At 39.3% G+C, this 24,947-nt stretch overlaps 2 protein-coding genes across 4 annotated transcripts in view; one reads left to right on the top strand and one right to left on the bottom strand.

Moving 5' to 3' along the window:
• LOC123958699 (cellular retinoic acid-binding protein 1) overlaps positions 1 to 1,572 on the top strand; it is a 7,667-nt gene extending 6,095 nt beyond the window's left edge. The window contains exon 4 of the mRNA XM_046032246.1: positions 889 to 1,572. Within this exon, the coding sequence (XP_045888202.1) occupies positions 889 to 939 (51 nt within the window). The 3' untranslated portion in view covers positions 940 to 1,572. The remainder of the gene's footprint in view (positions 1 to 888) is intronic.
• LOC123958698 (paired amphipathic helix protein Sin3a-like) lies at positions 1,377 to 24,947 on the bottom strand. Of its 3 annotated transcripts, XM_046032245.1 has the most exons (22): positions 24,748 to 24,946; positions 21,357 to 21,573; positions 20,703 to 20,879; positions 20,338 to 20,444; positions 19,908 to 20,247; positions 19,459 to 19,710; positions 19,148 to 19,300; positions 18,609 to 18,764; positions 18,082 to 18,168; positions 17,865 to 17,983; positions 17,227 to 17,452; positions 16,608 to 16,724; positions 15,699 to 15,937; positions 15,393 to 15,576; positions 14,565 to 15,147; positions 14,260 to 14,429; positions 13,920 to 14,093; positions 13,733 to 13,825; positions 9,005 to 9,099; positions 7,294 to 7,318; positions 7,049 to 7,098; positions 6,603 to 6,716 (listed from the first exon to the last, which is right to left on the bottom strand). In XM_046032245.1, the coding sequence occupies exons 2-21, from the start codon at positions 21,549 to 21,551 to the stop codon at positions 7,078 to 7,080; spliced, it is 3,513 nt and encodes a 1,170-aa protein (XP_045888201.1). In that variant the 5' UTR covers positions 21,552 to 21,573; positions 24,748 to 24,946; the 3' UTR covers positions 6,603 to 6,716; positions 7,049 to 7,077. The 3 variants fall into 3 exon arrangements, with proteins under 3 accessions (XP_045888199.1, XP_045888201.1, XP_045888200.1); XM_046032243.1 differs by lacking the exons at positions 7,049 to 7,098; positions 7,294 to 7,318 and adding an exon at positions 1,377 to 3,563 and having other exon boundaries at positions 6,509 to 6,716; positions 24,748 to 24,947; XM_046032244.1 differs by lacking the exons at positions 6,603 to 6,716; positions 7,049 to 7,098 and having other exon boundaries at positions 7,237 to 7,318.

Below are 24,947 nucleotides of genomic sequence, written 5' to 3'. Positions count from 1 at the left end.
AAGGTAACTTGTATTGGTAACCCGGAGATGCAGACAGGTAACAATAAACAAAAGGAGGGTGGATGAGGGTGCTGCGAAAATAACAAACCAAGTTAAAATAAGGAGGCCTGTACCTATCTATTTAAACAGGGTTAATTCTTGCTACAAAAAGAACACAAAGAGCACAGCACCCACTCCACCTGATGAAAACTAACTCAATATTAAACAAAAATACTAAGTGAATTTCTCCACTACACACAATGTAGAGCTAACAAACAAGGTATGCGAATTGTTCCACTAAACACAATGTACAGCTAACAAGCAATGTACACAGTCAATACCAGTGGCACACAAGTCAATAGGCGGTGACAAGCTGCCTCAAGCAACAGGTGGACTCTCCTTATGAGCAGGAGGTAATCAATGTGGTGAGCAGCCATTGGTTGAGCGGGAACAGAGGGAACCAATGGGTGGGACTGAAGTCAGCACCCCAGAAACCAGGAAGTAGGCGGATCTTCATTCCACAGGGACACAGCCTACTTGGTAGAGGTGAGACAGAAAAAGGGGAAACACAAAGATGACAGCGACAGCCGTGACAATAGGCAGAATTACTTCAACTGCAGTTTGTACATACGTTATGGGAACACACAGGGTTTTCCTCCAGTTTTGATGGTGACGTTGTTTTATATGCTTAGTATCTAACCTGAGTCATACGACTGATTTGACTAAAATTTGGATACGTCAGACACCCCGCAGGTGAAGGCAAGATAAAATAGTTAAGTACTAGAGAAGAGTTGTAAGACATGGACTTGCAGCAAATGTCAGATCAGTCTGAACCTTGCTGTGTGTGTCCAACAAGATAATGATGAAGTGATAATAATATTTTCTTTCTCCTTCTCAATCTCATTTCAGATCTTTGGAGCTGATGATGTGGTGTGCACACGGATCTACCTACGAGCATAGCTGAAATCATTCCACCAACAAATAATCTTTCACTGTTTGAAGTGTCAGTGTCCGAAACTTTACAGAAAAATCAACTAATCACATAATCTGTTTTGACATTAAGTGTTTTGCATCTTCATGAAAATCAGTTACAGCTGAATCCGTTTCGTCCACCTTTTTGTATAGAATTGTTCAAGCATTGGCAAATAAAAGATGCAATTATAATTTAATGTGCTTTAGATTTCGGAAAGGTATAAAAGACAAAGGTGGTGACTAAAGCAGCAGTAGTTGTCTGCATGCTAAGTATTGCAGATATTTCCTGATTAAGAACTTGCTGGTTAAAACATCCAGTCAATAAAAGCTTTCAGTGTGCAAACTGCAGACCTTTAAAAATAATAAAAATTGCCCATATCATACAAACACGATGGCAGAAATGAAGAAATAAGTGGTCAACTGAGTTTCTATTTAAAGGATAGTTTAATGCCAAACACCATACTAACACTCATGTACAACATCATATAAGTCAAGAGAAGAGACACATTAAATGAGGTACAAACAATGTCTTTATGTACAATCAGCTCCGTGGGACCTCCTGTGGTATTTCATATTAAAACACAGTAAATATAAAAATAAAAACCCAAGTTATAAACTGTTCCAAGATTGTCTGTAGCTGGTTATGTTACTGACCATTCAATGGAGTTCACGAAAATGGCAGGCAGTTTCTTTTTATTTTATTTTCCCTCTTTTTCTTCTGCAAGAGTGTTGCCAATCTGCGCTTTCATACTGAATATTTAGTGTGTTTGCATCCATCCTTCTCATGTTATGATCCATATGTAAAAAATTACAAGGATCTGACTGTTAATGTTGCTTACATATTGATTCCCACTGTGAAACACACTTTACAGCATTTAGGGAGATGGGTATCTTCCCATGCAGCCTTACCTACATTATCTACAGTGCCAAATCCAGTTTTATTAAACAAACTACAGAGGGGAAAAGGAAATAAAAATCCTAAGTTTACTTTCGTCTTTTAAGGAAATACAACATTCACATTTGTATTTCAGCAAGAAATACAAACTGCTAGCTATGATAGACTGTGACTGAAGGAATTATTGCTTGCTTGTTTTGTTAATCGTTAAAAACTGTACACAAGTCACATAGCTGACATTCACGTATAGACCTATCATACGTCAGTCAGTGTTCGTCGTCAACACTGGGCATAAAAAACAAAACTCCTACACTTTTTTTATAGGTGATACATTGTGAGACCACTGAACCACTCATACAGATTCTGACGATTTGGTAAAGTCTAAATAGAAGAAAAGGGTGATAGCACTGTTAGACTTCAGTACTTTGAAAAACAGACATATACTTCTGTAAAAAGGAGAAATTGCTGCTCAGTTACATTCAATCATCTTAAAACCACAAGTGACACCGATGCCAAAGATGCACAGAAAGGGGTTGAACGCATATAAAATGGGTAGTTTTTCTACTAAACAAAGACTTTAGGGACAACACATTTAACAGACCACATAGGAAAAAAGGTCTCTAATTAACATCCTTTGGTAAAAAACAGTTATAAGTTTTCATTTTCTTAATAAACTTCTCTGCAACCTCTAGCTAAAGATACTATGTGTTAATGTATGCTACACATCAATGACATCTGATTAAAAAAAAAAAAAAATCTAGATAGATATAAACAACATATTTACACAAAGTGTATGGGCGGTCATAAATTATTGTACTTGATTCACACTGCTGGCATTGTATTGATACCAAGCATCTACCCAGCAGTAGCCAGAGATGTTGAATATATATATATATAGTGCCTTTTTGCACCTTTACTACCAAAAAGGAAAACATTCACAGGCTATACAAAGTTTACAGCTGGAAGTCTGACAACTCACATTTTAACAGAAGTAACAGGTAGCTGTTCTCACTAAAGAGAAAGCTGAGGTTATTTGTTTGTATTTCCTGTAAAACCATGAAGTGGTTATCAAACACTTTTCATTGTTGAGTTGCTGAGTTTTTTGTTTAAACTGTGAATTGCTCTAAAGAGAAGATGCAGTGGAGTGTATATTAATCTTGTGTAAAAATCTGCATTTATATTCAGATGGGATTACTGAGATGACCGGGTTTTTCCCCCCAACATAGTGACAAAACAACTGTTTCACATATGTTGCAGAATTTGCAGTAAAAGCTTGTAAGTTAGGACAAAGTTCAGCTTTTTGCAAAAAGTGGAAAATTTACATCCCATTTGAATTGTGGACTAATAACTCCTTAAACTTTTGGCAACTGGATCCAGTAACAGCAGGATGGGAAAATCTACATGAAGCCACTTATATATGAAGTCATCACTGGGTGTTTGTTGTGTGACAACCGTCACTGCCACAGTTTATCTTTCGATACGAGAGTACACTACAGTACTACAGTGTTCTGTACTTCACCCGGTACTTGTTAATATTGAGATAATGGAGGACTTCAGGGCTGCAGGTTGTGGTGCAGGACAACAGGCCTTCATGTTCATCTCCCATCAGCCACTTGCGGCTCTCAGCAGCCATGTCGCTGGTCACGTGCTCTTTGGCCCAGGTGTCCAGCCAGGCCTGAAAGCGTCTGTGCAGGCGTGTGTTGACCCTCTGTTGGGACTGAAGGAGACATTAACCAGAACAACACAGATCAGCTACTGAGACACCAGTTCAAAGTGCAAAAAGAAAGAGTCATCTCGTTGATTCAGGTAGGATAACATCAAGACAAAATGTATCCACCCACTGCAATGTAGAAAGTCCATCCACTATAATGTGTATTTGGTTAATGATGGAAAAAATCTTCAGCACTTCTCCTCATTAGCTGTGTTTCCATCACCGTGTTTTTATGTGCATTTTGAAGTATCGCTTTAGAAAAGGTTGATAGAAACAGCAAAAGTGAGTATGTTAATGTTAAGTTAGGTGATGTAGCAAGAGAAGAATCAGCTGTTTCCACTGTCCATGTCTTCCTCAAATAGGTCCCACTGTAGCCCCCCTCATGCTTCACTCATTAATATATCGTAACACATGCACAATCAGTGATCAGCTACAGCATAACTAAATGACCACGGACATGCTAATTTGTTTAAACGCTTGATATAGATGGCTAATGTGCAACACAGGCTCCATCTAGTAAAATGCAAGATAATGTTAGCTAACATTTACACTTCATTTATTCATTTAGCTGACGCTTTTATCCAAAGCGACTTACAATTGCTATACATGTCAGAGGTCGCACGCCTCTGGAGCAACTAGGGGTTAAGTGTCTTGCTCAGGGACTCGCTAACCTTTATGGGAATTTCTCAACGGGCAGTGCATTAGTGGCCCTTGCCTACGAAAGTCAGAACAAACTTTTAAATTAGCAACTGGGTTGCTAATTTCTTGCCTCCGGCCCCATCCACGCTACTGCGTTTTCGTATTAAAACAGAGACCTTTTGCTACGTTTGCACCTCCGGTTCAGACAAACAGCGAAAACGAAGACCTAAAACGGAGAAGTTTGGAAACCCTGCAGACCCCGTTTTGCGTTTTGAAACTCCGGAGGGCGTTTTAGTGAAGACGGGCAAAAATGGAGAACTTTAGAAACGATGACGCAGATGCTCATGTTTGGCTCTCTGATTTGGTATCATAAGTCTTGCAAAGCAGAAACACAATGCTACTGACAGAGTTTGATTTGTTTTTTTTAAATATTCTGTACCGTGCAAATAAAACTTAGGCCTGTCTGCCTACACTTCTACTGTGCATGTTGCCGTTTACTTTGCGTCGACTCCCAGTCTGTTTTCCGCCGCCACAGCTGCTTTTAACTCCCGTGTTACATTCAGTAACAGTCCCCGCTCGTTATTGGTCCATGAAAAAAAATTAAATAAAAAAGATAATCTGGTCTGATTCTTGGTCTGCATTACTTTATTCTTTCGCCAGATCATCTCTAACTACGGAATAGACCATCTGCTTCATGTTTACACGGCGCATGCCCATTGTACGCGAACGGCCAATAGATGTGCGTTTTCGCTCGTTTTAATGTAGACGGAGATCTGCAGTTAAAACGCAGCTAAAACATGGGTATGGACAGAGATCGTTTTCGTTTTAATTCTCTCGTTTGTAAACTAAAACGGAGTAGTGTGGACGGAGCCTCAAAGTTGTTCAGAAACTGATTTTGGTGGACTGCTAAGGTGAAATAAGTGAAAGTTTACGTAGCCTACTTCATACAATGGAACCCACTACTTGTGCTCAACCCCCATTGGCTCACAGAACAGGGGCCTCAGGAGGGAGGTCATGCTGAATCCTCATTGGCTTACAAACACTAGGAGCCTCAGGAGGGAGGACTGCAGTTGGACCCTTCTCGTCTTCCTGGATATTTCCATAAGGCGTGAAAACATGGCTGGTTCTTCTTCTCCTTGCGACTGGTGGTTCTTGTTCTCGTTCTCCTCTTTTGAGTTTATTGGTGGTTAGAAAACAACTGGTTTCCAGTTTGCGACCTCTACTTATTCTACTGTTTATTATAGCCATGTGTACCGTAGCCTTGTTTATTCGCTCATTCCCAGTTGATGGAATCGCACCTAATTCACATTATTGTATGAGACGTTTCAAAGGTTTGCTTGACAATTAGATGGAAACACAGCTACTGACTTGAGGCCATCACTCCCCTAGTCACTGAGTACGATGTTTCTGAAAGCACCAAAAGTGATGTGTTTCAGATCACCCACAATCACTACAGTGCATTGTATCACCACAGGATAAATGCTGAAGGCTTCTTACTTTTAACTTTTTAGTTTGAGTTAATTACATATGAGTTGGAATATTAGCCTCAAGAATACAACCCACTAACCAATAGTATCAAGTATGAACTGTGACAAAGTTTATGTTGACACTATCTGTAAAACGTTCAAAACTGTATAATAAATATATTTTGAGAATGATAAAATATTGAAAAAACAAACACAAACACTACCACCACCACCCTAGTTACACACTATAGTATTAGTATAATCATTTCTAAAGAAGAGTTAGTATCGGAACAACCAGACATGATGGAAAATCTTCCAACTTTATATTTAAATCCGCTGAACAATGTCTTTGGATGTTTTGACATTATAGTTAATTACTTCTATGAGCATTACCGGGAATTTTGGAATCACTTTACTGATTATGGCAAAAAATAAAAAAACAATAATTTTAAATCCTCAAACAAAACCTAATATCTAATAAAATACAATTTAATTGCTGGAGATAAGAACGTTAATTATTCTGGACTGTGCATTTAACAACTACCTGTTCCAGCCTTTTAACCCACTATACCTGAAATTCTTCAAATTACTTACAAATGTGTTCTTACACTGCAAGGCAAAACCACATTATATATTTCTTGTCCTTACACATCATCCTTACACTACATAATGTTTCTAAATGGTATATGCAATGCTGTGTTTGTTGCAACTGATTCTCTGTCGTAATGAAAACTACAGCATGTTGAAATAGACATTTTTGAAAATTTTTGATTTTTCTGAAATGACTTGCAATCCAGTCCAAGTATTGAACCTATAAAACTATTTAAAATGAACTGGGGTGCTTACCTGATGAGCCCGTGTGAGTGCTGTGTGCCTGTACATATAGTCTTCTGACTTGCAGACATAGACCATCTTGTAGGAGTTGAGCTTGAACATGCACTCCATCTTTAGCTCACTGTTGCCTTCTTGCGACTTGTCCGAGGGAACCTTGCTCATTCGCTCCTGTTGCAGTTGCTCCCATCCTCTCTGGCACTTCCTTATCCATCTCAAATTCCTGAAAGCCAAGACAGATTGAAATCAACCATCAATAATACTGGCTGATCCCAGAGAAATTCTTCTGATTACTCAACACATCAAAAGAGTGCACCACGTTTACAGGGAAAGTTCGCACAAATTTCTAAAAATGTATTAACTCTTATTTTCACTTAGGCATGGTATATATGGCACAATTGTGTGTTTGACAGTATACATTGTGTGATTTTAAAGCCTAGGGGATATGGTCAGGCACGATACACATGACATTAAGCAATTTGAGAGCTGTATAGCCAAATTTGAGAGGACTGTCCCTTTAAACAATTATTTTTAAACCCATGCATTGCAACTCACCGAGTAATAGAATTAGATAGGGAGTCAAATCATTCACGGGAAATGTGGATCTATAAGAGCAGCAGAGGCAGCAGTCGGAACATTTCTGTACAGTGCACTTCCGTTGCACAGCCACATAATTCAAATCTAAATATGCTTGGCAAACAAATATTTATCTATATTGGAAATTGATTCTGATTTTTGTGCAGGTAATAAAAATGCAATTATTCACCCCACCTGAATGAAAGTTTTAAATGTGTACTTACCACTGAGGGTACAGGTGAGCGGGGACTGAAACCATGAAGCATATTTTTGCATTCAGGGCTCCACTTAAAAGACATGACAGTGAGGCCAATTTCAGGTACTGTTAGAAACAAACACTAGAAAATTGCTGCCTGATCGGATACCAATCAAAAATATGAGCTGAGAATATTTTGATGTGCACAAACTTTCACCAACAATGTACAGAGTGTTATGATCATGAGATGAAGACCCAACACAACTGGAAAAGAAACTGCTGGATTTTTTTTTCTTTTTTTTTTTTTACTGCCATTGAAGATACTTGTGAAGAAGAGCTTTTTACCTCTTGTGCTGCTGATCTCTCATAGATTTGATGCAACAACAACAAAAAAAAGGAGAAGATGTGGGTGAGCCCACTGATAAATCGTAGTCAGGTACCAGATTTATGCAATGGGTTAAATAAGGGAAAACTAGGAGCAAGATTTTTTGTGTGTGTTTTAAAAATCCATTTGAAATGTTTATGGTAATGGACAGCCATCTCAAAGAAACAACAAAAAACTCAAAGAGCACCAATGACAGACAGCCTTTATGAGCAACACTCAACTGGAGCTTTAAGACAGAGTGGACACAACCACGCCTCCATGCACAGCTCTGATGTGTCAGGAAAGAAATACACCAAAATGAACATACAATTTAGACAATCATTTTATTTACAAACCCTACTCCTCTGTACAAGTTTTGCAGATAATGTGCTTGACCAGAGTTTTTTAAAAACCTATGAGCACTAATTTCTGTCAAATCAGTGGAAAAACCTCACCCACAACAAAAAGTTGCAACGGGAGTGCACTGTTTCCACTGAAAATTATTACAAACAGAACATTGAATATAACAGACTTAAACAAATGGACATTTTAACATTTACATTTGCAAACAGTGATTAAGTCACATACAGGACCTTTGATCTAAATACAATCACAAACAAAGGGCATGATAATGTAGGAAAAGGAAAACTTCACTGTCCTCTTAAAGTCTCTCAGATCCAACACAAGAGCTTCAGTCTCTCAAACTCAGGTCAAAGACATTGTAGAAAAATGAAATTAAAATGAAAAGGTGGAACCCATTTGTTTTGCTTTTAGTTTGTGCATTCACTGACTTCTGTTATGTTATACAATGAAAATCATCATTTAAATTCAATACAATGTGAATAATCAAACCAAACGACTCCTTATAGCTGTCTGCTAAAGTGGGAATTCAAAACCCATGATCAAGCCAAAATCATTTTAAAAAACCTTACTATTAATAAATAAAATTCCCATTAAAAAGGAACTGAATCAATGAATAAATAATTTTTTTTTTTTTTAAAAGATGGCCATGTAAAAAGTGCAATCTTCCACGTGAGGCAGAGGTCAGAAACTGAAAGAGTCATGTTCATGGCCAGTGAGATTCTTAACAGACAGGGCTTTCGGGCACAGCAAGCACTTCACTGTAACTGTGGAGTTTCTCTCTTTAACTACCTTCTTAAACCCTTGTTGTTTGTCCGTTAACACCCCACTTTCTGATGATTAGAGAGCATCCAAAGTCAAGATTGTGCAGAAGTGCCAGTGTTGCTATCTCTGAAAAATGAGTTGTATTTGGCAGCTGGTTTGTCAACAGTGGAGTGGCTGCTCGGCTGACTAGAGCCTCATGACAGAAGCTTATAAGTGTGCAGACAAGAGGGAGACATGGCTGGGGCCTCACCTGGGGAGGAACACCGGCTTCTGGGCAAGATGCTCACGCAGCTCTGGGGATGCAGAATCTGAGTTCAGGTATCTGCCCACGTAGTCTGACCACCTCTGTGGAGAACAGAGCAGAAAGAAACATGTAATGCATATACTATAGCATACACACATACCTTTAGACCCTCTACTAAACCAGACCAGTAGTTATGACCTTTCAAATTTGGAATATTTGACCTTTAATTCCAGTGTCCCCATCAAGGTTGGCCCATTATACAGTCCCCTCCAAAAGTATTGGAACGGTAAGGTTTGTTGTTCAATGAAGACATTTGGGTTTAAGATCAAAAGATGAGTCTGAGACACGAGTTTGGAATTTCAGCTCTCATTTCCTGGCATTTACATCTAGATGTGTTAAACAACTTAGGACATATCACCGTTTGTATTAGACCACAGCATTCTTAGGTGAGCAAAAGTAATGGAACAAATAATCTAAAATTAAATAACATTTAATTTTGGTGGCATAACCCTTGCTTGCAATAACTGCCTCAAGCCTGCGACCCATCCACATCACCAAACTGTTGCCTTCTTCATTTGTGATGCTATTCCAGGCTTTTACCGCAGCTTCTTTCAGTTTGTTTCGGGGTGTTTCTCCCTTCAGTCTCCTCTGAAGGAGGTGAAATGCACGCTCTATTGGGTTAAGGTCAGGTGATTGACTTGGCCAGTCTAAAACCTTCCACTTTTTCCCCCTGATGAAGTCCTCTGTTTTGTTGGCAGTGTGCTTTGGGTCATTGTCCTGCTGCATGATAAACTTCCTCCCGATTAGTTTCAATGCATTTCTCCATAAATTGGCAGACAAAATGTTTCTGTACACTTCTGAATTCATTCTGCTGCTACCATCATCAGTTACATCATCAGTAAATATTAATGAGCCTGTTCCAGAAGCAGCCATGCAGGTCCAAGCCATGACATTACCTCCACCATGCTTCATAGATGAGCTTGTGTGCTTCGGATCATAAGCAGTTCCTTTCTTTCTCCATACATTGGCCTTTCCATCACTTTGGTAGAGATTAATCTTGGTCTCATCAGTCCATAAGATTGTGCTCCAGAACTTTTGCGGCTCATCTCTGTACTTCTTTGCAAATTTCAATCTGGCCTTCCGATTCTTACTGCTGATGAGTGGTTTGCATCTTGTGGTGTGGCCTCTATATTTCTGCTGTCTGAGTCTTCTTTCAACAGCGGATAGTGATAACTTCACCCCTGCACTGTGGAGGTCGTTGGTGATGTCACTTAATGATGTTTCGGGGGTTTTCTTCACAGCTCTCGCGATATTTCTGTCATCAACTACTGTTGTTTTCCTTGGCCGACCTGTTGGACATCTGTTGCTCAGTACACTAGTAGTTTCTTTCTTTTCCAGGACATTTCAAATTGTTGTGCTTGCTATGCCCAATGTCTGTCCAACGGCTCTGGTCGATTTTCCTTCTTTTCTCAGCTTGACAATGGCTTGCTTTTCTCCCATAGACAGCTCTCTGGTCTTAATGTTGGTTTATCCTCTTTAACAGGAAATGCAGTCTTTATAGGTTTAAACCAAGGATGAAAACTCAGACTAGTCATGCAGAGCTATTTAATGTTTGGACAGTCAACCTAACAGGCAACACCTGGGCAACAAGAAACATCTGTCAGTTCCAATAGTTTAACTCACTTGAAAAATGGGTGGGTTCAAACAAAGGGTGGTATGTCCTGAGTTGTTTAACACATCTAGATGTGAATACCAGGAAATGAGAGCTGATATTCTGAACTCTTGTCTCATACTTATCTTAAACCCAAATGTCTTCAGTGAACAACAAAAACAAAGGAATTTGCCTTACTGTTCTAATACTTTTAGAGGGGACTGTATAACAAAAAAAGATGCGTCGTCGGCAGCCGTAGCGGTACAACAGAAGACAACAGAGATAACATAGGCTGGGTTTGGCTAGCAGGCCATTTAGCTATATTGGGTGCCTTTTCTTAAAACAACTTTTCATAAAGCTAGTGTGCTCATCAATGTCACTTTTCATGAACAAACCAAATCCAACAGAATGGATGGGGCGGGACATTAAAAAAAGTTGCAACAACAAACGTTTGAAATGTTGAACTCATGAATAGATGGTTATGATTAATTGATGAGTTAGTAATTAGGATGAACACAAATTAGAGACTAACCATCAATGTAGACGATTTTCTTGTACAAAGACTTAACGAATGAAACGTTTTGTCCAAATGGATTCAGTTTTATACTAGTCGCAAGCCATTTAGTGTGTTATAAGAAATTTTAATGAAAATAGTAAAATTACCAAATTAATTTGAATATTATTCTAAAAAAGGTACACTATAATACTGACATTCTACTTTTTATTTAATGTTATGATACTAATGCACAAATTTATACTACGTCCTTATGCAGGTTGTGGAAAGTGCGTCTGCAGTGAACAGATGTCGGTTTAGCCTGGGCCAGGAGGCCAACCAATAACTGGCATAACATTATAGTACAGGAACTTCAAATATATAATATAAAAACAGTGAAGAAATAAAAAGAGCACTTACATTCATTATTATAAATGCTTATGTTATATATCCTTGTAAAAAATATATATAAATAAATCAGCCAAAATATAGTTATTGGGCTTTTTAACTCCCAACTATCGATATCAGCCTTAACAATCCTGCATCGTTTATCCTCTAACACCATTTCAATGTTGTTCTGAAAACACAAGTATTATATCCACAGGTTTCCCCCCCTTATATTTTACCTTCACCCAGTAAGTTTGCAGTTCACCATTCTTTATATTGTAAACTTCTCTGTTGATGTTTTTTTAAGTACAGCCAAAAATGTTATCACGAAAAAAACAACAAAAAAAAACAAACCTATAACTTGATATCAAAAATGATCAGAATAAAAGTCAAATCATTATTTCTTTCATATTTATGTGATATTTGCTCCTGAGTGAAAATTGAACAAACCAGATGGTTAATTGTGGTTTTAAACTTTTCTTTATGATCAGAACAAACACTTAATGCCAAACAGTGGATCACTTAACAAATCTGATGCAGAACATTCAAAACTATTATGATAAAATTGTGTTTTTTCAACAGGTTTGCATGAGTAAAATTAAGTAAAATTTTTTTCCCCCCCAGTCCCTTTTACGGATTAAAATAAATATCTTAATAGATAGAACAGAAATTAAGTGCCAATTCGTTTGTGATTCAAAAGAATTAAATCAAACATTTGTTATATTTTTTAGAGGAAAATTATATTGTGATAATTATCATTTTTGTTTTATTGCCCAGCCCTATTTTTAAGATAAAACAATTCGTCATTTGATCTATAAAATTTCAGAATATATATTTAAAAAAAAAAAGAAAAAGAAAAAAAAAAGCCCATCACTATCTAAATGATCGAACCCCTGTCGACCAATAATCGGTCTGGTCGATTATCAGCGTCGATATTCAGCAGTTTTCCAATAATCTGCATCGATCATTTTAAAAACAGATGGCGATATAATTATTTAATAATAATAAAAAAAATGCTCTCCTTTGCCTCTGATGCAGCCGCCTCTCTGTCTGCTGGAGCCCAGAGTGGTGAGTACAATGTCCCGCCCACAGTACTACCTGATTGGTTACAAGTCACGAGTAATAGCCTATCAACACTAACTATTGTGCGGAAGTAGCCAATAGAATGAGCGAGCCACCTGGCCGCAGCCCCTCCCCTCCTCGCTCAGCAGATCTCTGCATTCACCCGCGGAGGTAGTTAGCGGGGATCAGTGTTGATTACACAATTTCACCATAACTACGCCTGTTACTGTAAGTGCAGCAAAACCAGCAGTACTAGTAAGAGGATGATACTGCATCAGTACAACAAGCAGGAACATGCACCAAACAATATTTTCATCTGCTCTGTCTCATCCACCGCAGCTATGTTTTGATTTTACACAAGCACATGTGCTAGCTCGGCTAATAGCTAGTTATAAACAAGCTAAATCTCTTTGTAGACTGTTTAGCTGAGATGTAACGTAGCTTAAAATTTAGCAAATCCTTGCAAACTTAGCTTGTTGAGACAAACCAGCTCTTCTCTACCAGCAGCAGCAGAGGGAGGAGGAGGAACGACTGACTGAATGATGTCTTCTTTCTAAACTTCACCAGGAATGTAGTTTATTTAACATGTTCCATGTGTTTCCAGTGAGATATTGACTTCACATGGTTAGTTTGCTGCTGTAAACTTTACTTTTGTTGCTGCTCTGAAAACAGTTATAATAAAATATTACATTTGATTACTGTTCTACATTTATTCTTTTTTTAAATAACATTTTTTAAAGGCAATTATTTAGTAATGAAAAACCAATAAGAGTATAGATAAAGAACAGAACCAATAAATAGTATCAATATTATTAATATAAAATAAATACAATATAAATGGCAGCCGGTAAATGGTGATAATTTATCACTCAGTTAACTATCTCTGGAATGGATCTCTAATTCATTTAATTTACTATTTATAAAGATGAAACATGACAACTAAACTTTAATCTTGTTATTTTCAACAAAGTTTTGTGTTGTTTGTTACAACAAAATACAAAACCACCATTAACTCTATTAACTTCTTAACAGTCATATCTATTGTGAGGCTTTGTACTGGATGATACAGGATGTAACTACGTAGGTGTAGCTGCTGACAACTTAGTGTGTGAACTGTAGGTGATCACAGAATGAGTCTTACCTCTGCCTCCGCTGGCTCATCAGAGTTTTCCTCTTCCGTGTCCAGCAGTTCTATGGCCAGACTGACAGATCCCCGGCTCTTTACAAACATCAACTACAAAGTAATGAGAGGAAACTGCCTGTAAGCAAAGCGTTCAAAGTAGTTTAGACTGATAAAATATTAGCATTGCTTTAAGGGCCTGTCATACCTTGAAGCAATTCTCATCGGACATAAGTTGCTCTGCTTTGCGCTGGTAGGCCCCCTCTGCTGTGGCTCTGGATGTCTGCGTGGACAGTGTGCCCCCAGTGGCTTTATTGGCACTTTCACTCAGGTACATGTCCGTCACACGCGCACATACATCATCAGTGACAAGGTGCTGGAGCTGTGAAAGCAACAGGTTTAGTAATCCACAGTTTCCACACTATTAAAAAAATATATATATTACATAATAAACTCCATCAGACGGTATAACTCATAGCAGCAGACTAAATAACTGAAGGGTTACACATTCGTTTCACATCAAATGATATAATTGTGATTGTGCTGACCTGCCGGACAATGCTCTGGATGAGTTTGTCCATGGTGAAGGCAATGTAGGCATGGATAGTAAACATTTCCCTCAGGGAGTCCTCATACTGAGCTGGCTCCATGTTTCCATCCAAAAGATTACGCACCATTTCCAGAAACACTGAGTAATAGTCCTCTACATCAACATCCACTGCAGGTAGAAAATAGTTAGAGTTAAGTTGTGTGGTGCTAAATTACAAAATATTTATATACAAATTTTAGTGCAATAATTGAACAAATTAAAGATTAACTAAATTTAAACTGCCGGTCTTATTTTCTCACTTACTCGGCTCCTTCATCTTCAGTTGGATCGCTGGATTTTCATTTTTGTCCCTCTTGAGCCCCAACACTTCTCTTTCCTGCTCTCGCTCACGGGCATCCTCTTCAATCTGCTTCTCAGCTTGCCCGTAGATTCGCAGCAAACGGGAACACAAGATGTAGTGAAGACGAAGGAAGATATACCAGTTGTTGTTGACGAAGAACAGATTATAGGCATCATCTGTGCCTCGCAGCTTCTGAGCTGCTGTGTTGCTGAAGAGGAGTTTAGACTTTGGTGGGCTGCTGCCTGGCAAGCCATTGTGCTTCTTGGGGCCGTCTTGATCCATCTCCAAGTCTTCCTCCTCCTCTTCTTCCTCTTCCTCCACATCAGAGAGCTCACCTCGCCGTGCAAACAGCAGGTCAGGGATGAAGTGGTGGATGATCTGTTTAATCTTGTACTTGTCTTCTTTCTGGATTCCCACTTGTCTTTTGACGTGGTGGATGATAAGTGCAGCAGCATCCTCCAGGATTTGGCTATCTTCATAAGTCAGGGTCATATGTGGGCCACTTGGTGCTGGTACGACAGTTTCCTCTGATGCTCGTTCTTGGCGCTACAGAAAACAGACAAGAGTAGATGGGAGCTTAATTTTGAGGTAGTTCTGTTATTAGACAGTAGCATTCAGTAGAACAAATCTGGTTACATGAGCTGGTGATTAAAGTCTCATTTACAGCTTCAAAAAATAAATTCATCTGTGTTGTGGAAAGCAATTATTGTATCAAACCATCAATCACAATGAGACAATCTGTTTTATTTCTTTTGAATTAATCAAAATATTGTTAGAAAATGTTTCCTTACATCATCATACAGCATCTCAATTTCATTCAGTAAGGTTTTTGAGCGCAACACTTTAGTGTCATTCTGCTTGAAGTTGATGCCTTGATGGTCAAGAGACTTCAGGTAATACTTTTCATTCTGCTCCCGCCAGATTTTGTTGAAGCCTCTCTGGGCTTCTCTCCACTCCTCCTCCTTCATTTTTAATCTGAAAAAGTGACAAATAAAAAGTGATGCACAACTTTACCTGCGGTTCTAGATCCAATGTTTTAAATTATGAACAACTGTTAATCTCTGCCCGGAGGTAGACACTGAAATCAGACAATTAACCTTTTCAGCACTATGGGGACAGACACAGCTGGGTTCCTCCTGAGCCCGTCGATGATATCGTTGGCCTTGTCTCCATATATCCTCTGGATAGCTTTGCGGTGAATGACCTCCGAGGAGCCGCCAATTGTGTTGTCCAACTTGAAGCGCAGCTGCTCCTCAGCTGACATGCGAGAAAGCCTCCGCTGCACTGTCTCCAGGGCTCGTATCGTGGCAAGATTGGCTTCCAACACAACATCCAGCTAGGGGATTAAATCAGAGAAATTATTGACAAATTAGTTTAACTATGTTTGATTACAACAAGCTTGAATATCTAAATCTAAGGCTTTTCTATGGTATTTTGCCTCCTAAGCAAAGTGCATCATTATAAACCTACAAAGAACAGTTTTTAATTTGGAGTGTGAGTGGAATAAGTATAACCAGACGTGCCAGATGGTTTGTTACTACTTCTCAGATGGTTCTGTGTATTTGGGAAATGTTTGGAAAAGGGCTGGCACTAACTATTCGGCAGGCGACTGGATGAACCATCTATCACAAGCTAACTTCAACCAATCAGATCAATGAACTATATGACGTAGCCAAAGCCAGTCGAGAGAAGAGCGTCAGCATCTTTTCCATCGAGAAAAGAAAAGTGCCGTTCTTTGCTCTCCTTCTTTCAATGAAGAAATATTCTACAGTTCTGATATAATTGATGCTATAGCAGAATCTAGCCTAACCTCTTTAGGTTTTCGAATGAACAGTCTTTCACTGTTGCCACAACTAAATCACGCCAGTAGTATGGTAACAGGACATAGATTGGAACGAACAACTGTGGTTCGGCCACAAGCGCAATGATTTAAGCCAAGCAAGATGGATTTGTGTGTGATCTTGCAAATCCAGCTGCCTGGCAAGGAAAGACTGAGTATTCCTCACCTCAAAACGCTCATCCTCACATCTGTAAATGTGCTCCTCATACTGAGTCTTCTTGGAGCTCACAAATGTAGAATCCTCAGACCACGATGGAAACGACACCCATGTGTCATTCAGAACCTGCAATATGATATTCAGGTCAATTCAAATTTCTGTTTAAGCAAAACATTATTTTGAAAGCTTTCAACTGCAAAGCTTTTGAACTTAACACAATCATCACAAAAAGCAGCAAAATACGTAATTAAATCAAAGTGGGTAAAAAAGTTTGATACTAAAGCCCTATTGATTGCAATCAACCAACCTTGAAAATGTTTTATAGTTCATTCTGAATATGAGGTTCACACCTATGTAATGAACACACCATTACATAATCAAGTTTGAATTACTTTTTCTTTATTTTACAATTAATCAGATAAAATAAAGAAATAATTTATGCTCGATTAAGTTGTAACAGACATAAGACAGTGTTTTTTGACTACATACAGAACCAACTCCTCCTGCTGATGCAGTTGTCCAAGCCAAACGCATTGATACCATTGTACCTGGTAGCCTTGTGGGAGAGAATATATAGGGTATCATGACAGAAATACTTTTAATAAGAAGACTTCCTTCAGTGACTCACCTCTCTGCATAGCGGCGTCCTTCCTGTGCACTTGGGCTGCTGGTAACTCTTCGGCAGTGCTCTATAGCTGGACCCCAGCCTCTTGCAAGAAGCATAGTCAATCTCCATGGCAATTCCCTCTGTTGCACGCTCCTTGGGTAAACTCTCTGTATGGCTCGACTCCCCGTGACTGGACTCTCGGTAGCCCAAGAAGTTTTTAAACCATGTAAAAAGCTCTGGGAATTTTCTGTCAATCATACCACATTGCATGTGAAATAAATAATTAACAGTGAGACTACTGCCCCGTGGATGACAGATATTGTGAATCAATGACAATGGTGTAAGAAATTTCTCAGTGTTTTAAGTATTAAATGTGATGGTTGCATGGATGCTGAAACAGATTTGAAATCTGACAAATGCATCAAGGACATGATGGGATATCAGAAAAAAACATCACAATATATTTGCCATTAAATACTGACACTAACTCATATTGACAAGAAACAAAATTACAGGCATACTTGCACTTCATATCTCCATAGGACTGAATAGCTGTACAATGTTTCAGTATTATTTAGTGAGAACTGACAGAGGCAATTAAGCATTGGTGACTGCAGAAAACTGCAGCACTGACAGACTGTGTGTATGTTTGAACTTACCCAAGAAAAGGGATGACTAACTGCACCAGCTCAGCCCGTGAGATAACTTCCTGGTTGAAAATGTGAAGACACCGCAGGAAGTTGTCATATGCCTCAGAGCTCTGAAGAGCCTTCTTCACCTGTTAAGTGTTCAGTAAAGACAAAAAAAATAATTCCTTGAGACCACTTCATCATATCATTAATATTTTGGCCTGCTACTGAATTTAACAATACTGACCTTCTCAAAGAACATATTTTCAGTGCTGGTGCTGTGTTTGCTGACTTCAGTCATACCATGGTCCTTCCCCATTATTTTGGGTTTCTTCTGTGAGGGTATAAATAAATTACAAAACTATGATTATCACAGGCTCTTAAACAATTTGAAAATGGTAACCGTTCTAATAAAAGACAATATTCTCATTCTGAGATTTGGGTAAATTTAAATACACCCTGTTGCCAATTTATCTGGTAATCCTACCTAAAACTAATGCTGTCTAATACATTATTCCTGCAATACATTCTACCTTTATGTAGGTTCTAAAGTTCAGTATTTGTTTAAACTGTTTGAGAGGTGTTGATTCAACTTTGAGGTTGTTTTGAAGGCTATAGTTTGTTGTGTAGATAATGCTGAACTATATTTGTGAGGAGGGTTCTAATATTATGTCTACCATGATTCATATAAATTGGGAGACAAAATGCCTTTGAAGCATACTAACAAACAGCTGAATTTATGCAGACTTATGATTTATGTAGAGTGGTTTGTACCTTGACAGGCGGTGCAGCTCCCACTCCAGCTGGTCTCCTGATTGGCAGGCCGTTCTGACTCAGCCTCTGTTTGTTGTTCATTAAGGGTCTCTTTACTGTGCCGCCATGATCATTACGCACCGACTCTGCCCTGTCTGGTGTAGTTTTGCCTAGCAGCTGAAAAGAACATTACACATCATAATCGCACCAAAGAGGTCACAAAAATGAACAGGAAGCATCAAAGAAAATGTGTGCAAATACGGTCAACTTTTGTATAAGCTTTTTACCCGAAAGACAGCTTGTACTGGCAGAATAAGAGGCCACTTAATAATTACAGGGAAGAAGTGACTCAGGTAATTTTTTAAAAATGTGTTATTTACTTTATTCACCAAACATTGAAAAAATTGCTTACATTTTGCTTACCATCTCTACCAAAAACAGCAAAACCACTGACTTTAGAGACCACATCCACAATAATGTCAAATATTGAGGAATGTTTGAATTTTTCAGTAAGGCAGTAAATGCATTGGTTCTCACAGTGTGTGTTTACAGAGACTCACCAGCGAGCTGTTTGCATCAGGTAGGAACTGTCCAAACTCTGAGAGAAGGTCCTCCTGGTTCTTGAAGAGTCTTGCCACCTGAGTGTAGACCTCCTGCTCAGTCAGTGCTGGGATGTAGTTGCCTCCTGCCTCTTTAGCATTTCGTTGTTCCTTCTGGAAAATGCATCATTAAAAAAAAAATAATAATAAGAGGTGGTGAGATGACCACCGCGTATCTCATTTTGTTTTTCCTTTTCTTTAGCAGGCACACACTTATACTGGGTACCAACAGCCCCTTTATATTGCTATACTGCCTGAATATTTATTCTTACCTGGTATGTGTGAAGGATTTCCAGGAAGGCTTTGTAGATGTCTGGCTGACCCTGGAAGCGGTTCTTGATCTTGTTGACATAATTTATAGCGTGGTTGAATTCCACAGGCTGGTTGTTCTGGAGAGGTGGCCCACCAGACGGTGTGCTGCTCACAGGAGTGTGGGACTGAACTGAAGGTGAGCGCGGTGAGGCGTAAGATGGGATGGATGGGTTGGGCTGGCTGGTGGGTGTATGGGCTGGAGACTGAATTGGCTTATGGGATTGACAGAAGAGCACAAGCATGTAATTACACTCATCAAGTGAAGGGTTAAAAATGACCAAAGAGATGACCAATAGAGACAATAGAGAAAAATGTAGCAGATTTCATTATAGGAAAAGGATAAGAAGTCCATAATATGTTCAAGTCTATGCTACACAATTCAGTGGAGGAATACAGGAATAAATTCTACCTTGCTGGTTTTATTTGGAGCTGGCTGGGTAGGGGTGGGTATGGTAGTTGTAGTGGTGGTGGCAGTGGTAGTGGTAGTTTGCGGGCCAGCCTGTGGCAGACTCTGGTGCTGGTGGTGGCTTGCAGGTTGGCTCGATGCTCCACTAACAGGGATGTTCTGAACAGAAATACCTTGAGGAGTGATGTAGTGAATCTGACCTGGCGTGGTCACATTGACTAGATCATTGGTTTGAACCTCAATCTTATATCCAGGTGGCAAGAAAGTGTTAAAGCCCATAATGAGGTCTGGATGGCCCTTGAAGAGCTGGGACACGCGGTTGATGACTCCAGGAGTGTCTATGCTGTAGTAAGAGAATGAATGATAGTAGTTTAGCATTTACATTTATGTATTGAAACACAGAAATACTGTTTATGGGTTTTCTCCAGCTCACCTCTGTGACTTGAACTCTTTCATAATATCCAGAAAATCATTGTAAACTTGAGGCTGATTCCCAAACTGCAGCTTCACTTGATCCAGATAGGACAAGGCATCTTCTACCTATAAAGTAAAGAAGGAAAAATTATTGGTAGATTTCCCTCCAAAAAGTCAGACCTTCTCTAACCACTGAATGCAGAATTAAAATTTACTTTGAATCAGAAATCAGTTTAATGTTCAACATTTTGCTTTGTACCATGTGAAATTTTTTACATTTCATTAGTGATTTTATTATCACATGTCAACACACTTGACCCAGATGGCTGTTTGTTTAGATTCCGTCTGTAGATATATTTTTAAGTTCTTTCCATCCAGGATTACCTTCAGTCGCTGAAACTGCTGTCCTTGGGTTGAAGTCATGGGCGTAGGTGGATGAACATGACCATGGACCACTGCAGGGCCCTGGGACTGAACTGCTAGGCTGTGTGCGTGGGGACCCACATGAGGTGCAGAATTGTTATGTCCGTGTCCACTTGTGCTCTGGGGCATTGTAGGCACCTTTTTTAGGGAAAACAATTACTAGAATTTAGGATCCATAAACCTTAAGATAACTATGTCCTCAGTGGGATAACAAAAAAGTCTTGTCCATATCATTATAATTACATCGAATGTATGACTCTTTAAAATTGATTCTTGCACTGTGGATCATTCACACTGCAAGATTCACCTGCTTTTAAATAAGTTCAGATACTGCTTCTTTGAAGGGCAGCCAATATACATCACTATTGTTTTTCTTTTATTCAATCATTTCACAGCGAGAGCAAGTTTAAAATGGTCCTTAAAGACAAAGTTCGACAGGCTTCAAAAGGCTAACCTCTTGCCCATTATCCTTTAAAGGCTTTGAGTCAATGTGGCTTCTGATTAATATTAACAAAAGGCAAAATTTACAGGAATTCAGTGTTTGGTAAGAGTTAATCTAGCAACTCCTATGGCTGGAGGCTGTTGTCCAAGCTGAATGCACTGATACCATCATACCTGGTAGCCCTGGGGGAGAGAATACTGGATGCCGGTGGATGGCTGCATTTTGTCTGGAGCTGCCTCTATCACAGTAGGGGCCGGGGCGAGGGCCCGGTGCTGGAAGCTGTCGGCAATACTTTGCACTGTGGGGCGACGTGATTGCTGTTGCTGGGGCGCAAATATTGGTTCCTGGTCCTCCACACGCTTCTTCATTGTATATGCATACTCAAAGGGGCTAAAGTGGACAAAGATAGATGGACAGTAAACACACTGTTGGGTTTAAATCAGTGTGTGAACTTTAACACATCATTTCAAGCATTCTTCAAGGGTGTGCCATCTACTCGTATTTATTTTCCAGTAAGAGGGGGATAGGAAGATAGTAATACTATTACAAATCAAAATGATTTTTTTTTAAAAACCCATGATTTTAGGATAACTAAGATCTGAATGTAAATCACAGCTCCTCTGTCTCCTTTTTCCTCAATGTAGCCCAAGGGAAATAACTTAAAGCCTGAAAACACTGGTGTTTCACTGTATTCTGAGAGAACTATTACCGGTATGAAAATGTTCCCATGGTGCAGCCACCACAGTGACATTTTCAATCCATGCAATTATTTTAAAACCCAGCTTTATTTATTCTACATTTACACTTGGTAAGCATATTGATGAATGAGAACTATTTTTTAAAATTGTATTTGAAGTGTATCAAGGTTACAATTTTAACACACCAATAAAAAAATATTTAATAAAGAAGGGAGAAACAGACAGAAACTTCATTTAGTGCATCAAAGCAAAAAACTGAGTAAATTACAAGACAAAATGCTTGTCATAACTGTCCCTAAATAGCCCAGCTATCATTGTTCAACAGAATGGTTGTTACAGCAGCTTAGGGACCATCTTCCAAGTAACAGTCAAAAGGTGCAAAGGACTCTCAGTCCTGTAATTAAGATGCAAGGATGTTACCAGTGATATTTAAGTTAATTTATTTAATTATTTAATTCAGTAATATACATTTATATTAACATAATGTTCAATGGATATATCATATTACAGATGACCACAATTAATTTAGTTCTTCAGTGCTCTAATGTACTTAATGATCTCTGTCTAACGCACGCGTGTTTCTCATTTGGCATATGTTTCCTGCACATGGTCACATTAACTGTGTATTCATTTCATTACAACTGTACACCAATCTACCTCAGTATTATATTACATTTTATATCACGTACATTCTATTTTATTCCTATATTTTAACTGCTGCACTATTTAGTCTTTACATTACATTTATTCATTTAGCTGACACTTTTATCCAAAGCGACTTACATTTGCTATATATATCAGAGGTCGCACGCCTCTGGGGTTAAGTGTCTTGCTCAGGGACACAATGGTGGATGGGTCACAGCGGGGTAGTGAACCTGGGTGTCTAACGCCAAAGGCATGTGTCTTATCCATTGCGCCACCTCTTAGTCTCTTTCTGATTTTACCTGTGTGATTTTCTTTTGTACATTTTGAATGAGCATTGTTGGAGGGAACTTCATTGCCAACAAGTGCTTTACAATTTCTTTCCTCCTGAACTTCCTTTTTTTTTGATGATTACATAACAAAAATTTGTTCAGCCCCTCAGCGCACTCCATATGTGTTTATGTATGTTAATGTACCAGATTTAGCCATACAGGCATACATAATTCTCATCTGCAGTCCTTGGCAGGTTGATGGCATAACAGAGGCACATTAGTGCAAACAGAGAACACAAGAGCATGGATAAAATACAAACAACATAAACACAGAGCGCAGACTAGACAGGCAAATGAGATGACACATAAAAGACATCAGTAAGCACAAACAATTTGTACAACAGTGACAGAAGCATTACTGCAAATTATGACAGCATATCTGATTATCCAGTAACCAGTGCTTTATAGCTTTGTAAAAGGAGGTGAGAGATGTTTCTTAGTTCTGTAGGTGTAGTGTTTCAGGTATGTGTTGCCCAAAGGAACTCCCCCCCCCCCCCAGATAAGATTTTGTTTAATTAATTAATTGAGTGGATGGGGAGCCAAAACATGGAGCAGTTTGTATACACACAATATTTGCACATCTGATCATATTTTCCCCAATTAAAAAAATACATGTACATACAGAAAAGTAATTTATTGATGTTCCCTAAGCAAACGCCATTGCAGTTGGTCAGTCGAGAGCAGCAGACATAGTGCCTCACTGCCCTGCACCACCAGTTTCGGAAAACACGGTGCGTGAGCGAACGGTCTTAAATCGCCGAGATCGTGTCTGTCGCATACCCGGCTTCGAAGTACTCTTTACCGAAACGCGAAGCAAAGACGGCAGACAGTAAAAGAAGGCGAAATTGTTGACTAGAGCTAACATTTAGCCGCCAGTAGACACTTTACAGGCACGTAGGCGCTCTCTCTCGCTCTCTCTCTCTCTCTCTATAGCCCTGCCTCATCCCCTCCCCCTCTCTGCCAAACAGCGAGCTTAACGCCATCCGTTCTCCGTGAGCTGACCCCGCTTTCGCTTGTCTGATGGCTGACGTTGGCTTTCGTCCTAGCTCGGAGTTATGTGGCAAGCAAGCTAACCTTTATTATCTGCAGACTAGTTAGTGTAAGATGTCTGTCACTCGCGGGTCGTCGCTCAGTAAACGGCAGTCCGGTTAATAAAAAAAAAAAAAATCCCGATGAGCTGAATGTGTTGGGCTAAACTGACTTTACCAAATGCTGTTAGGTAGAAGAAAAGAAAACAGCCATGCTTCATCGCAGCTGACAACGCGACAACACAGTCGACTGCTTAGTTTATAACATATGAGCTACCGTTACACCAGGGTAGTTAAATAAAGTAACACGGTTAGTATTAAATTCTGCATAAGCTAGCTGGTTAGGGTCAGGAAGAACGCTAGCTAGCAAGCGAGCTAACACTAGCTTCTAACTACATGACGTTAACGTCGCATTACAGTCAACTTGTGCGAGAAGTTCGACCGAAAAATATTTAGTTGTCACAAAAACTGCTTATGTGTCAGTAACGTGTGTCTCATTAAAAACCCAGACCCAGGCAGTAAACGTGATACTGCAAGAACAAACTAACAACAAAAATGCATGTTGTCAAGTCAGTCTGCTTAGCGTTAGCATCTCGGCTAATTCATGGTCGCCGTTTGCTAGCCCTACTAGCTTGACTAACATATCGGCGCTGCAAGCAAATGTAGTCGTTACTGGAACCCAATGTTATATTGTCGGAAGACAAAAATAGACCAGCATGTTAAGCCACAGAAAAGCAACATGTGTTAGATCGGTATCTTGCCTGTTCGGCAAGGTTATATTGCGGCTAAAGTTAGCCAAATGCTACGTAGCACAACAACCAACCCCCATCAGTACAAGGTATCCGGCTAACTGCTTCAACTTACCTCGCAGGACTGCCACCAGCAACAATTGGACAAACCAGATGTAACGGGGATCAACCAGTACACCGCTACTCGTGCAGTCACCTGTCCGTGATAAAAAGTGAAGTTGTGAGAAGTGGTCGCAAATGAAAATGTCAATAAATGAAATTGGCCGAAGTGGCTACGTCGCTAACAACAGTGTATGTATGAAGCGGTGTTCCTTG

Source organism: Micropterus dolomieu, linkage group LG20, assembly GCF_021292245.1.
Source record: "Micropterus dolomieu isolate WLL.071019.BEF.003 ecotype Adirondacks linkage group LG20, ASM2129224v1, whole genome shotgun sequence".
In the NCBI taxonomy this organism is placed as follows: domain Eukaryota; kingdom Metazoa; phylum Chordata; class Actinopteri; order Centrarchiformes; family Centrarchidae; genus Micropterus; species Micropterus dolomieu.
Note: the sequence above shows the minus strand (reverse complement) of the source record. Positions and strands in the feature narration are given on the sequence as shown.

Bases quoted from the DNA above. Each gene is read 5' to 3' on its own strand.
- LOC123958698 (XM_046032243.1), bottom strand. From the start codon at position 21,551: ATGAAGAAGCGTGTGGAGGACCAGGAACCAATATTTGCGCCCCAGCAA. The intron at 19,711-19,907 runs GTAGAATTTATT...CAATCCCATAAG, and splicing joins CTCCAAATAAAACCAGCAAG to CCAATTCAGTCTCCAGCCCA. The intron at 15,148-15,392 runs GTAAGGAAACAT...TGTTTTCTGTAG, and splicing joins TTGAGATGCTGTATGATGAT to CGCCAAGAACGAGCATCAGA.